The 15913-nt window shown below is 26.4% G+C and overlaps 2 protein-coding genes across 2 annotated transcripts in view; one reads left to right on the top strand and one right to left on the bottom strand.

Moving 5' to 3' along the window:
• The window catches only part of LOC130677548 (neurobeachin), a 243413-nt gene extending 233050 nt beyond the window's left edge, over window positions 1-10363 (bottom strand). Inside the window, exon 1 of the mRNA XM_057484342.1 lies at window positions 10019-10363. Within this exon, the coding sequence (XP_057340325.1) occupies window positions 10019-10183 (165 nt within the window). The 5' untranslated portion in view covers window positions 10184-10363. The remainder of the gene's footprint in view (window positions 1-10018) is intronic.
• Window positions 10364-11404: 1041 nt separating this feature from the next.
• On the top strand, window positions 11405-15875 carry LOC130677551 (septin-2). Its single transcript, XM_057484346.1, has 7 exons — window positions 11405-11537; window positions 11820-11937; window positions 12008-12344; window positions 13303-13414; window positions 13495-13815; window positions 13888-14061; window positions 15518-15875. The coding sequence occupies exons 1-7, from the start codon at window positions 11508-11510 to the stop codon at window positions 15680-15682; spliced, it is 1257 nt and encodes a 418-aa protein (XP_057340329.1). The 5' UTR covers window positions 11405-11507; the 3' UTR covers window positions 15683-15875.
• Window positions 15876-15913: the final 38 nt, after the last annotated feature.

The following is a 15913-nucleotide window of genomic DNA, read 5'->3' as shown; positions in this document are numbered from 1 at the left end:
AAATGAACCTCTGCAAGCGGTCACAATGAGAAGCATTCTGGTGGTTTATAGTAAAGGCTCTTAAATTAAGCATGAAAATTATAAAAACTATTTCTGAGTATTTTCAGGAGCTCCTGATCCATTTAAATATAAAATAAAATGAGTTGATAGCTCAGCTCTTAGTCTTTTTTTTAAGGGATGAAAACAGACCTACGTCAAAAAAATCGAGGTTAGGCCTCAAGTAAGAGGTCTTTGAAGAAAACGGTATTCAAATTTAAAATATAATTATTATAATATGAATATATTTCGAATACTTAATATGAAATAAGTAGTGGCCTGAATTATTCTAGGTCATTTTAATAATTCCGGTTACCTACTCATCCGTTTTTTATAAAATAGAACCGGGTTTTTATTTTAAAAAAGTATAAATTATTTTCATGGGGTGAAAAAAATGGCGGGATTACATGACAGCATAAAAAATTTGAATAAATAAATAAATTAAATTTATAATTTACCACTAAAAAAAAAAGTTGTTTTAAATTTCTTCAACAAAGATTTAAATGCTTGAAATATTAAGTTCAATTATATCATTTAAAGTTTTTAATGTTAATCCGTAATTTACAAACTCCCATTAGAGAATAATTAAGAAAAAAATTAAAGCTTCAAGATGTAGTATTTTTTTTCATTACATTAAAATAGGGATTCAAGTATATATATAAGATGCGCAAAAGCTTTTTACGTTACTGTCAGACTTAATGTCCAAATAAATTGCTTTTCTTCACCTTTTCATATTAATTTTCACCTTTATGCCCCCATAAAATTTATAAATAAAAACCTATCAAACTCTGTCATAAATTAACGTTCAGTCTAAAAACAAATTCCCAAATTCAATTATTGACAAAAACTAAAGTCAATTCTCTCGCAAAAAAAAAAACGTAAAAATAGGGAATAGTCGTCAGTGATGCGACGATAATCCCATGAAGCTGACGAGAATTGAAAGCCTTTCTTGAAGATTGAAAGGGATTCATTGACTACTGATTCAAGTTGAACCGTCAAAGATTAAAAGAAGTTTGCAACAGCAAAAAAAAATACTTGAGTCATAATAAAGACGAACAAAAATTTTAAAAATGTAAAAGAGAATATAAGGACTTTAAATAAAAAAAAAGTAATAATTCTCATGAGAATTAAGAAGCTGGAATATAAAACGATTATCTTTCATCAAAAGCCAGCATCGCCCCTTTCATCCCTTTCCATTCCATAATAATAACTATTCAATCAAGCTCTTTAGCTCTTCTCTCATCTGCTACTATGTAGACTACGCCATCTTCCCATTTCCACCCTACAATTTACCCTTAAACTTAACATTTAATTTTTTTACCGAGTTATTTAAATAATAACTTAGCCTTTGTAATTAACAATTTATAATTTTTAATTACACTAAAGGACTCTTGATAAATTATAAACTCCGAGTTTACTTATTATTTAATATTTATAAGTAGTATAGTTTTGTATTGACAGACAAGTCACTGCTGTGGTTCACCAGAGGTTGCTTATTGATTTACTAGCTTACTGACCAATATCAACTTTCCGCCGTGAATATAATATATATATTTATATATAGAAAAAAAAGAAACGATATCCGGCAGCCGGAACGGATGGTAAATTTATCAGTCATAGATTTAAATCTATTTTTAATACTTTATTTACGGTAAATCTATTTCTGAGTAGACGTTTTTATAATTCAAAAATATTGGAAATTAAATTAAGTCAAGTGCTGTGACATATTAATTAGTAACAGATGTTTTAGATGTGGTATCAATTTTTAGATCTATTTTTATTTGAAATCTAATTTTTTTAAAATATAGCAGACAAAATTTTTTCTTGGCCAATTTTGAGTTATTTTTTGGCGCTCAAATTTTTAAATGTGACAGATCAAGTGATTTTTTTAAACTGGTTTTCAAAAGCTGAATATACTTTTCAGCTTCTTCTAGATTTTTGAACTAAATTATTTAAAATTAATTACAAAAATATATGAATCGGTACTTTAATTTAATACCCGACATATAAATTTTTATTTCAAATAAATTTCATAAATTGGAAAAAAAATTTTACAAAAATAGCTGACTTTTTTTGATATCCAAATGATAAATTATTAAAAAAAAATATGACAAACGATTGACCCTACGGGAAAACCCAAAACTTTCCCGCAGTTTTTGAGCTCAGAAAGCTGAGTCTAGATTTTCTAGAAGTTTAGAAGTCTCGGGGATATCAGACAAGTTTTCTGGAAGAATGCTAGCACACGGTATCAGGCGTTTTGAGCACCTGACAAAATATCTCCGGACAAAATATCCCCATGAAAAGAAAGCAAAAAAATTTGGAAAATCCAAAAGTGCACGCCTCGAACGCTCATGTTATGTTTTTTTTTAAAAGTTAAATTTCGAATAAAATTGAATATCCCGCTTTTTTCCCATAGAAATTTCCATGGTAAATATACGGTAATAAAAGTAAAAAAAAAATAAATAAGGAGAACATTCCTAATGAAAAATGGCGGCAGTGTGTGTTTGTTTACATGTGATTGCCGGTTTTAACCGTAATGATTTATTTTTAAAAAAACGAGAAGGCCTACAGTAGTGATTTTCGAAAAGAATCTTCTTTGCTTGTTTCTGAAAATTTTGAAAAAAAAATTAAGTAGTTTCGTCAAGTCGTTCTCGAGATATCCGTACCACGCCGTTTTTTTGAACCACAGACTAATGGACGTCCACGATAAATTTTTTTTAATGAACTTTTTTTTATATTAATACATATTAGACAAATTAAAAAAAGTATCAGGATTATTTATTAGTGTTTCAGCTTTATATGGATGTGTTTTTCATAATGTGTAAGAGTAATAGAAAAAAAATATATACACTTTAATGAGTGGAAATCGTGTGACCTTGACAGGTTGGTTATAAAGCACAACCTCTCCGCTTCGCTTCCGAGGCGTGCAATAGTGAAAAAAGCCAAAAAAACTGACACAAAACTGGGGATATTTTGTCGGGGATATTTTGTCAGGTGCTCAAAACGCATGGAACCCTAGCACACAGAAGTGGAGAAAAATTTATTTCTTAGCAACGAGCCATGAGTCTAGATTTTCTATCGATTTTCTATAGAATTTCTTAGACGAGGATCCCGACTAAAATTAAGGCATCCGTGAGATGTTTGAAGACCTCAAGGGTATCATGCAGACGTCTTCTACAAGAACTTGTAATAAAACGAAATTAAGTATTTTGTTAACTGACCCCGTGTCCGAGAAGACGTGGGTTCGATCCCCGCCCGCGCCACTGAGTGCTTGACATTTCACTGATATTCAAAAAATTTTTTTAAATTACGAATCATGATATATCCCAACTTCAAAAACTATAATGCGACTAGACAATGCATAAAATATAAAAAAAAATTTTAAACAAGTCAAGGCATGCTCTCAGTAATGAACAAAAAATTGGAAACACGAAATAATTTTCTACTAAAGACAAGTTGATTTATAATTTTTCGGTAGGCATAACATCCAAGCCAATCTGAAATTAAGTGACGACAAAAGTAAGGATCGTGAGAGTTTAACTGGCATTTAAATCTCTTTCTCCTCGGTTGCTTGCTTGCCTGGTTTCCCTCTTATCTACCAACGGGCTCAGGGATTTACTAGTCAACCGTGAGATATGTCCTGGATATTTTTCATCAGGCTTAGAACTTTATTTGCATCGCTATTCAACGAAATATATATTTTATTATCTTGATCTTCATTTCCCCATCCACTTGTCTATACAATCATCAAACTAATAAATTTACACCCGTACTCATAGTATAAAAAAAAGAAAAATTTATCGATCAAGATCTAAATCGTCGAAAAATTAATTATATTATTTTATTTTAGTTAATTAATTAATATTCTCTGTAATCATTTATTACTTAAATTGATTAATCACGAGCAGATGTTGCAGTTCGAAAGTCTAATTTACTTTTTCCATTAACTAATGAGGTAAAAGAAAATTCTTCTAAATTATCATTTGATATTTAGTTATATTATTATTATTATTATGCTTCAAATGGAATCTAAATTGCGATATAATCATTAAGTCAAATATATTAAGGGTAGATATATCTGTTACAATTTACTACGCGTCCTGTGGTGGTATCGTGTCTATTTACTCTCAAGCTCATGCCCTGCACATTATATATGTACATATATGTATGTAATATATGTGTATAGACGCACATGAAATTCTATACCAAAATTATGGATGCATGAGTATATAACATTAATTACTTTTTCAAAATTCAAATATTTTAAATTTAATGGTGAGAAAAAAATTAATTATTATTTTATTATTCCCGAAAATAATTAAAGTGACGTTGAAAAAATTTATGAAAATTTAACATCTAAATTAAATAATTAAAATAAAATACAAGAATTTGGTAAAATGGGAGGCCTGAATCTGTGAAAATTTTTATGGAATACTAAAATGATCCTGAAGTTAGCAGACATTAAAAAATTTTTGAATTTTTGTTTTTCAACAAATCAATTGCAAAAAAAATAAAATAAAAATATGCACATGTAGAAAATTCAAAAAACTACAGGTGCAATTTTTTCAAATATTTTTTTTTATGTTTTATCGTCTAAAAAAAAATCCAAAAATTATTAGACGTCTGCTAACTTCAATATCGTAAGACTAAATTGTAAATTAACGCGGGTTTTATTTTTAAAAAATTTAGTTTCAAAATTTCATTAAAAATTTCCCTACTTTTCCCCACCTGAGATATTTTTAATTTAATTAAAAATAGCTAATTAGTATTTTTTTATTTTAACTCGCGATACCTCCGCCTGCTTCACTGCCGTCAATTTAATTATTTTGCAAACTTATTTATAGCGAAGTTGATAATTTATATATAAAACTTTTTTAAAAAATTTACTGTTACGGTCTGAGGTGAATAATCTATTTTTCAATAGAATTATCCAACTTTTTATTCTATTGGTTTTATATATATCTATATATATACAAAACTTCTTAGCAGTTAGAGCGAACGAAAAATATGTTTCCTTAGTTTTTGCTAGCGATAATATTAAAAAAAAAATAGAGATGGGATATTGATAGCAGAATATGAATATAAACCTTTTTCAGAGCACGCGGAATTTTCCGGTATCAAATTTATGTAAAAATATTTATTAGATTTTTTCGAAGAGCGGCAACAAAAAATACGTCGAATCATTTCTTACTATAAATTTTTTTTTTAATATAAAAACTTTTTTTTTTTATTATTAATTAATAATTTTTATTTCTATAGAAAAAAAAAAAGTTATTAGTTTACCGTGAAAATAAAAATAAACGTTTTCACATTTCAGTAAAATGGGAAAATAATTCGCGATATTTATTTTCAATCACAAGAAAATGCTTGAATATTTTCTTACTTAGAGAAAATATTTAAATTTAAAACTAATGGAACTGAAATTTTAAATTTATGTTCTACATAGAAAAAAATTGAATATATAAATTGAGAAACGACAAGTAACATAATGATAAAATGATCAATGAATACCGTCATTCTAAAGAGTAATTCTTTAATTCATAATTAAAACAAATAATTATCGGTAAAATATCATGTACCTGAAGATCGAAACGTTTTTCGCGCAACGAAAATGAAAAAAGTTCACGTAATTTCACTGCCTGAGGCAATATGAGGAATGATTGGGGGTGCCTGCAATTTTCGGTTGACATACAGGCATCTGTGCGAAAAATTTTGGAAATCTAGATCCAGTAGATTTTTTACTTTTCATTTCGTTCCGCGGAAAACGTTCCGATCTTCAGGTACATTAAATATCAACATTTATTGTCTATGCAGAAAGTATTAATATTTGAATTTTAAAAATCGTAACTTATACATTCAAAATTTATGACACGTAATATAAAATTGATTGTTTGTAATCTTAAAATTCCCTAGATTGCCCTCGATTACGGGTTGTAATTTTAAACACTAATTTTTAAATGATTTTAAAGTTAGAAGACTGTTAAAAATTTTCAAATTTATTTTTAATACCTCAATTAAAAAAAAAATATGCACATGTAGAAAATTTAAAAAAACTATCAGTGCAATTTTTAAAAATATTTTTTAAAAATAATTTACAGTTTTAAAAGAAAATTCAAAAATTATTAGACGTCGGCTAACTTCAGTCTCGTAATTTTTAAAGTCTTTTGTTCTGTGGAACAATTCCAAAAAAAAAACCTGCTATAAAAAAAATTATCTGGTAATTTTTCTTTGATGGTAATCTGTCATAAAATTATGATCATAACAAATTAATGTAACAATAAACCCATTATCAACTTTAAATAAAAAAAAAACTTTCCGTACTACTTCCAACTATTAAAATTAAAGTTATTCTATTGTAACTAAAATTACTACTGTGCTATACTCAGATAATTATATACTAAATGTCATTGATATAATTGTACTCTAATCCATTTATAAGTTAACATATATTTATATATATATGTACTACTCGTCATTACGTAAAATTTTTATCATTTTTTATTAACACCTGATTCAATTTGACATCATATATATATATATATATATATATATATATATACACATATATATATTTAATTTATGTAACTGTTGCAAATGTATTTTTAAATTAATTTATAATATTTTTGAGTTTTAACAAAATTACTAAATTACAAACGATCAAAAAATCTAGTGACTTCTACTTGACATTAAAAAAAATATTTTTTAATCAATTGTAAAAAAAATTTGTAAATAATTTATTAGTGTTCAGCGGTAAACAAAAAAAAGAATAATTAGTTTATAATTAATTAAATAATTTTGAAATTATTTGTAAAATTTACTGGCCAGATTTTTTACTAGAACTTTTTTTTTACATTGGAGTGCAATAAAAATTTAACGAAAGAATTTTCCAAAATTTAAGGCCCTATAAATTTCAATAAAAGTTAAAGATTTTGTGAAAAATTTAACTGATTATTAAATTTCATTTTTCCCTCGCTAATTTTGATATTTTTCTATAATTTAGAGTTCAATTCAAATTTAAAATCAAATTTTTTTATTAAATGTTGGGTGCGAAATAAAAGCTTATGGTCAATAGAATCTTGTAAAAAATTTTATAAAAACTCGACTAGTCATAAAACCACGAGGCTCAAAATCTTTGTAATTTTGGTAACGAAAAAATTGAAAAATATCAGTAACTTTTTTCAATTAATACTAAAATATTTTTCACTTAAATTAAAATTCGAGCTATCGAATGTCGCTTAGGAACTCAGACTCCCAAAATCCTAAACTTTTTTTTTCACGAAAATAATAATTTCTCTCATCCTCAATTACAAATAAAAATAAAAATATTTGAAATCTGCTCACTGTAAATTATGAGGTTCATTTATTTGTAAAAATTTTTAAAAAATATTTATCCTATTTCCAACAATACAAATACTGTCAATTGTTTATAAAACAAAAGGAGCAATATAATATCATATATATATATATAACGTTCAAAGTGACCGTTTTAGTGGAAAACAGAACAATTCAACCGAGGATGCGTGGTATAGTAGAGAGTTTGAATACCCGTAACTAACTATATTAATGGAGAGCGTTAGTTACAAACAAGATTTAAGATGAAATTGCTAGTTGTGGTATATGATGACACAAAACTATCCCATACTCGATTTTAATAAGCAACAAAATAACATCAATATCAATATCACTCAGAAAAAAAAGATTTATTGCCGCAAGAAATTCTTTCTCACTAAGAAAATTTTATTTTTTAACTCATTATGGAAAATTTGTCTCAGGGCGGGTAAAAATTTTCTTGGATGAGTGAAAATTTTATGATACTGAAATTAGTCGACCTCTAATCATTTTTGGATTTTTTCAAAACGATAAATGATGACAAAAAAAATGCACTTGTAGTCTTTTGAATTTCCTACCAAGAATTTTTAATTGTCTGCTAACTTACGATACTGAAGTTAGCAAACGTCTAATAATTTTTGGATTTTTTTCAAAACGTCAATTTGTAAAAAAAAAAATATTTGAAAAAATTGCACCTATAGATTTTTCAATTTTCTACTTGTGCATTTTTTTTTTTTTTTTTTTTTTTTCTTTACTGATTTATTCTAAAAATTGATCAAAAAAATTTTAATTGTCTACTAACTTCAGGATCATAAAATTTTCGCGCTAAGAAATTATTTTTCTGCACAAAAAAAAAGTTATCGGAACAAAAAAATATTTTGCAAGACAAACGTTTTCAGTAACCGAGTTAAGATTTTTTTGAGCTAAGAGAATTTGTCTTAAGTTAAAAATTTATGATTCTGAAGTTAGCAGACAGTTCAAAATTTTCGAATTTTCATTTGAACGACTTAATTTTAAAAAAAAATATAACTAAAGAAATGCACATGTAGAAAATTTAATAAACTATAGGTGCAATTTTTTGAAATATTTTTTTAAAAATAATTGTTTAGAAAAAAATCCAAAAATTATTAGACGTCGGCTTACTTCAGTATCATTAAAAATTTTTGTAAATGTACCAGACAGTTATCAATTTTTTAAGGTTTAGAATAAATGAATAAAATGTAACTAGAGTCAAAATTAAAAAATGCATATTCAGATAAACTCAAAATCCATACGTGCATTTTTTCAAATTTCATTATTTCAATTAATTTATTTATTTATTATGATCTTGAAATTAGCAGACATTTAAAAATTTTTGAATTTTCGTTTTTCAATAAATCAACTGCAAAAAAAAAAAACTAAAAATATGCACATGTAGAAAATTTAAAAAACTAGAGGTGCAATTTTTTCAAATATTTTTTTAAAATTTTTTATCGTCTAAAAAAAAATCCGAAAATTGTTAGACGTCTGCTAACTTCAGTATCATTATTTATTTCAAATTTAAAATTGTCTCTCATTCACACTCATACTTACAAGACAATTAGCAATTTTCGGATTTTTTTTCCACAATTGAATTACAATAAAAAAAAAAAAAAAAATGCACATGTAGAAAATTAAAAAAACCACAAGTGCAATTTTTTCAAACATTTTTTTTTCATAATTTACCGCCAAAAAATTCAAAAAATTATCAGGCGTCGTCTAACTTCAGTTTATCAATAAATAATTTTTTTTTTTCATTACATTCGAAATTCGTTTATGTTTACGTTTACGTCTTTATACTCCGTACATAAATTTTTGATACTGTGTACTATGTACGTGTACTGTAAATAATAAATCCAACAAATAAACGTCTGCTAATTTTTTATTAACCGGCAACAATTAACCCGTGAATTAATGATACAAATACAATTAATTAATTATTAATCAATTATCATGGGTTAATAATTTATTTTATACCTCGCTATTAATAGTACGTATAAATTTTTTACAGCAGTGCAATAAATTTATTTTGGTAAAAAAAAAAGAAGACTTTGTTTAGCGGCAGAAATAAAAATTATTAAACAAGGAAACAATGTATGAACAATTGTTAAAAAAAAAGTAATAATAATAAAAATAGTGAAACAGTGGAACTGCGGTAGACGTTAAAAAAAAAGAAATAAAAATATGACAAGTGTAAAATAAGACATAAAAAAAATGTAAACGTGGGCTAAAGTCACGCTAGAGAGACAAATATTTTGTAAATAATAATAATAAAAAATGACATGATAGTATTGTGTAATTGAGGCGTGGTAAATTTAAATAAACTAATGAATATTAATTTAAAAATTTGAAATTTTTAATTACTTGTCCCAAAAAAAAATGATTAAAAAATGAGCGGAAGCCCGACTAATTTTTGGAGTTAATTTGTTTGGTTAATCAAGTGTAATTAATTATTGGGGGTTTGAATAAAATTTCCCGCGACATTTGACAGCTCGAGATCGTCCAAGGACACGCGGGTTTGCTATAAAATAAACTAGATAAATAATAAGTGGATTTAAAAAAAAATAATCTGGAGATAGTGGAGATAAAATATGATAGTAAGGGAATAAAAAAATGAGATAAAGGTGTAACTCACCAGATGTAAAACGGTGTTGACGACTTCACGATTAGACACCTGTCCAACTTCGATAAGCCCAATCAACACGGCGAATTTTAGGCTGTCGTTCATCGCCATCGCCACTACCTCCTCCGGTCTTTTGATATCACTAAACGGTGGACTTTTAATGTCCGCCATTGTCATAAACAAGCTGATTATAATATAACAATGTACACTGTTGAAACTCACGCTTATTATTACACAAATAGTTTATTATTTATTTAATATTAAAACGTTACAAGTCCTTCTTCGTCACATGATAATACAACACAGATTGATCTGCCATGTTAGAAAGTCGACACTGTTGTACTGATTACTGTCACTCTGACACTAGATTAAAATCCCTAGTTTATTTTTACTTTTTTTTTTTTATTACTAGACATTTATTACTAGCTACTGACTCTCGCGCCACCTAGTTTGTTTTTTTTAATTTTTTACTTTTAAATAAATAATTTAAATTTTTTTATTTTAAATTTGTTATTTTATTTTTAATTATTTAATATGCGCGGCAAATATTTGAAAATTTTTTAAACTTTTATATATATTTATATTTAAAATTAATATTTATGTAGTCTCCGTATAAAATTTTCAAATTATTTTTTATTATTTAAAAAATTAGCAAAAATCACAACAATTTTTAAAATTTATAATTGCGCGGTAAATATTTAAATTTATTTTTAAACTTTCATATATATTTGTATTTAAAATATATATGTATATATTTATGTAATTACTCTGTATGAAATTTTCAAATTATTTATTATTAATTAAAAAATTAAATCAATTTTTAAAATTTATAATTGCGCGGTAAATATTTAAATTTATTTTTAAACTTTCATATATATTTATATTTATAATATATATGTATATATTTATGTAGTCTCCGTATGAAATTTTTGAATTATTTATTATTATTTAAAAAATTAGCAAAATTACAACAATTTTTAAAATTCATAATTGCGCGGTAAATATTTAAATTTTGTTTAAATTTATATACATTTATATTTAAAATATATATGTATATATTTATGTAGTCTTCGTATGAAATTTTTGAATTATTTATTATTAATTAAAAAATTACAACAATTTTTAAAATTTATAATTGCGCGGTAAATATTTAAATTGATTTTTAAACGTTCATATTTATATTTGAAATATATTTACATATATATATTTATGCAGTTACTCCATATGAAATTTTCAAATTATTTATTATTAATACAATTACCAAAAAATTAAAACTTAATTGATATTTATAAATGCGGGAAAATTTGAATTTCTTTTAACATCGACTTTAAATTTTATTTAAATTAAATTTATAATTATCCTAATTAATATTCAATTAAAACTCATTGAACTGTTACTTCTGCTGTGCATTACACAAAAATATATCTACATATATATATTTGCATATATATTTAGAGTATTCGTATCTATATATAGTACAGTCATAAGTCATAAAGTAAAAATGGCGGCCATCGATATCGAGCGTATGAAAGTAAGTGTTTAATTATTTATTTATTAAAAATGAGTAATTAACTAAACAGTAATTACTCAAACTATTTATTAATGATAATTATAACTTTATCTAGAGTAATTACTTTATATAAATGTTGTATTAAATAAAATCAATGAAGATTTAATGAATGGGCGTTGGTTTTTTATTAAAAATTAAACTAATAATTTATTTAAATAAATAACAAAAGTAATTTAATTAACATTTATAATTATTCAATTAATTAATCAAAAGTCATAATAATTTTTCAAAATTTTTAAACAGATGGAAACATCAATACGTAACCTAAAGTTATCAGATCACGTTGGATTTGATAGTTTACCTGATCAACTTGTCAACAAATCTGTTCAAAATGGTTTTTTATTCAACATATTATGTATTGGTATGTATTATATATTTATATATATGTAATTTATATATATTTTTAACTGATTTATAAAATTATTTAACAGGTGAAACAGGGTTGGGAAAGTCCACGTTAATGGATTCTCTGTTCAACACAAATTTTGAATCCAACCCAAGTCCTCACAATTTACCAGCAGTAAAATTAAAATCAAATACTTATGAGTTGCAAGAAGGTAATGTCAGACTTAAGCTGACACTAGTGGATACTGTGGGGTACGGAGACCAAATAAATAAAGAAGACAGTTTCAAAGCCGTCGTTGATTACATTGACGCACAATTCGAAGCTTATCTCCAAGAAGAATTAAAAATAAAACGTTCACTGTCGACTTATCACGACAGTCGTATTCATGTTTGTCTTTATTTCATCTGTCCAACTGGCCATGGGTAAATTTTATTATTTAATCAACTGCAGGTGATACTGAATTTGGCTGACGTTTACTAACTTTTGAATTATAAAAAAAAATATATTTTAAGAGGGATAGCCACTGAGGATCGAAAAAATAGGTGATTTTCGGGAATTTTTTTGACTGGGATAATAAAGGAATTTGGGGATCGGGTTTCTTTTGTTTTATAAAATATACATTGAAGATGATTCTCCTAAATTTTTATTAAAAAATATCATGTTGTTACAAAGTTATAAGCATTTTTGTGGAGCAACAAAAGAATTTCCCCCACCACGGTCTCATCTCTAACTCAAAAACGGATTATCAGAAACAAAAAAACCAAACCGCGTTGTAATCTGTATTCATGTGGTCATCGTTCCACGTAGGGGATTTTGAAAATTTTGATTTGAAAAAAAATGACGACATATTAAAAATTTTTTCGTTTTTTTTCTCATTTTTTTGGATTCAAATAGCCCTTAAAAATCTTAAAAATCAAAATTTTCAAAGTCCCCTACGTGCAACTTTAGCTACTGAATAGACGAATACGGAAAAAAGTTGCGAATCGGTTGATATTTATGCAAATTACAGAGACCAGTTCAAAAAAAGTAATTTTGAGAAAAACGCGTTTAAAGTTTTTAGTCGATGCAGCGGTCAGTTGACGCGCTGTCACAAAAATGACTATAACTCGAAAAATATTCGGAATTTTCATATAAAACTCTAGATACATATTTTTGAATGTATAAACTTTGATTTAAATATCAGTGGCTATTCCTCTTAAATAATTGCACTCACAGATTTTTGAATTTCCTACATGTGCATTTTATCAGTTTTTTTTTTTTTTTGTAATTAATTATTTTTAAAAAATTCAAAAATGATCAATTGTCTGGCAACTTCAGGATCTTAACTGCAGTAAAGTTGACTACGACTATAACAATTTAATTTATTTTATTATTTTTCAGTCTTAAGTCAATTGATTTAGTCTGCATGAAAAAACTTGATACCAAAGTTAATATTATTCCAATAATTGCTAAAGCTGATACTATTTCAAAGACTGAGTTGCAAAAATTCAAGGTATTTATTTATTCATTTATTTATAAATTTAAAAATTTTTAAAATTTTTGATATCAATTTGTGATAAAAATTAATTGCAGAGCAAAATAATGTCCGAGTTGCAAAATAACGGAGTACATATTTATCAATTTCCAACTGATGACGAGAGTGTGACTGCAGTTAATTCATCAATGAACGGACTGCTGCCATTTGCTGTTGTCGGTAGCACGGAATTCGTTCGCGTTGGAAATAAAATGATGCGGTCGCGTCAGTATCCTTGGGGTACCGTCCAAGTGGAGAATGAATCCCATTGTGATTTTGTTAAATTACGTGAAATGTTAATTCGTACAAACATGGAAGACATGCGTGAGAAAACTCACTGCCGTCATTATGAGCTCTACCGCAAAAAACGTTTAGAACAAGTAAAATTTTTAAATATTTCGCGGTAATTTTTAAATATTCAAATCATTGATTGATAAATTTTGTTTTTCTAGATGGGATTCAGTGACGTTGATCATGAAAATAAACCAATAAGCTTTCAACAAACATGTGAGTCAATGAGAACAGCTCATTTGCAGGAGCTGCAGCAGAAGGAAGATGAGATGCGGCAGATGTTTGTAGCGAGGGTAAAAGAAAAAGAGTCGGAATTGAAGGATGCGGAGAAAGAGGTAAAAATAATTTATATTTTTTATTTTAATTGACAAAAAAAATTAATTACTAAACAATGGGAGTGAACTCAGTGATTATGGATTTTATTTTAATTTAAATTCATTCCGGAGTTTAAAATTTACTCTGCATACGGAATAAGTAGAGAGTTTATTTTTCCAGCGGAGTTATTTCGGAGTGATCTGGATTTTATTTAAATTTGCATTGCGATCCGGAGTAAATTTAAAATGAACTCCGGATTTAATCTGCGTTCACTCCGAAAATTTTTATGTATCTGAAGATCAGAACGTTCTTTGCGCAACGAAAAAAAAATTGGAAAATAAAAAATCTACTGGATGACTAGATTTTTGAAATGTTTCGCATTTCAATGCTGGTATGTCAGCCGAAAATTTTAATCCATCCCCAATTTCCGAATCTATCCCTTGAGCAGTCGGATTACGTAAACGGGGTGGCCACAAAGAAATTATTTCAAAATTCTCTGATATTTCCCGGTTTTCCAGTAAAGTTTTTCACATTTTTCCCTGATTTAGAAATTTTATTCGGATCATTTAGATATTCAAAGTTTTTATTATATTTTCATTTTTAATAATTTAATTTGATAATTAAATCATGCGAGAAACCAGAAAAAAAGGGCAATAAAATAAATTAATATTGCCTACTTTTGATTATTCGATGTTAAAAATGTATAAGTTAAAATATTTAATAAGAAATTTTATGATTTAAATAAATTCAAAATACACTGGTTACAAAAATTAAGGGATATTCGAAAAATTTCAAATTTTTTAGTAATTTTCAACAGTTTGTAACTCGAAGGAAAATGGTCGTACAATAAAAATAAAAAGTCAAACTGTAGCTTCAAGTGTCTAGTTTTCTGATCTGGGTCTTTAAATTTTTTTATTATGCAGGGTTCCGGAGCAATCAAAAATCAATCATAATTATCGAAAAAAATTTATTGAAGCTCGAAGACCGTTTTTAAGACGACAAAAAATTTGGTTAATTTTTTTTTCGATAGTTTTCTTAGGATTACTCCGGAACCGCACATAATAAAAAAATTTAAAGACCAGATCAGAAAACTAGACACTTGAAGCTACAATTTGCCTTTTTTGTTTTTGTCGTATGACCATTTTCCTTTGAGTTACAATCTGTTGAAAATCGCTTTAAAATTTGAAATTTTTTGAATATCCCTTAATTTTTGTAACTAGCGTACAATTGAAAATTTTTTAAATTTTGAACTGTTACAATTTAATTCCCGGATACTTTTCGAAATTCCCTGTCATTTCCATGATATTTCCCAGTTGCATTAAATTCCCTGCCCGGTTCGTGGCCATCCTGGTAAATTTCTTTCACTTTCGTTGCGCGAAAAACGTTCTGATCAAGTACATAAATTTTTTCCAGAATGATGACAAAAAAAAATTCTATTATTATTAATAATAAAAAAAAAATATTTATATATTTTAGTTGCACAATAAGTTCGATAAATTGAAAAAAGATCACATGGACGAGAAGAAAAAATTAGAGGAGAGTCGTAAAAAATTAGAGGATGACATCTCCGAATTTAATCGTCGGAAACTTCAAATTAACCAACACCACACACTAACTCTGGGTAAGAGTAAAAAAAAATAAAAGGAATTATTTTACAAATAATTATCATTCCATAAAAATAATTATTTCTTACCCTTACTTATTATTTTACACTTAATCTTTTTATAAAATTTATAACGCAACTATTTATCGCTCTCTTTATTTAACGAATAAATAATAAATGAATAGACACACGTTTATTTCAATAAAAACAATGAATTTTTTTATGACAATTTTTATTAATCAACAAAAAAATATAACAAATATTTTAAT

The sequence above is a fragment of the Microplitis mediator genome, chromosome 11 (genome assembly GCF_029852145.1).
Source record: "Microplitis mediator isolate UGA2020A chromosome 11, iyMicMedi2.1, whole genome shotgun sequence".
Classification (NCBI taxonomy): Eukaryota; Metazoa; Arthropoda; class Insecta; order Hymenoptera; family Braconidae; genus Microplitis; species Microplitis mediator.
This window is presented reverse-complemented; position numbering and strand designations above follow the sequence as displayed.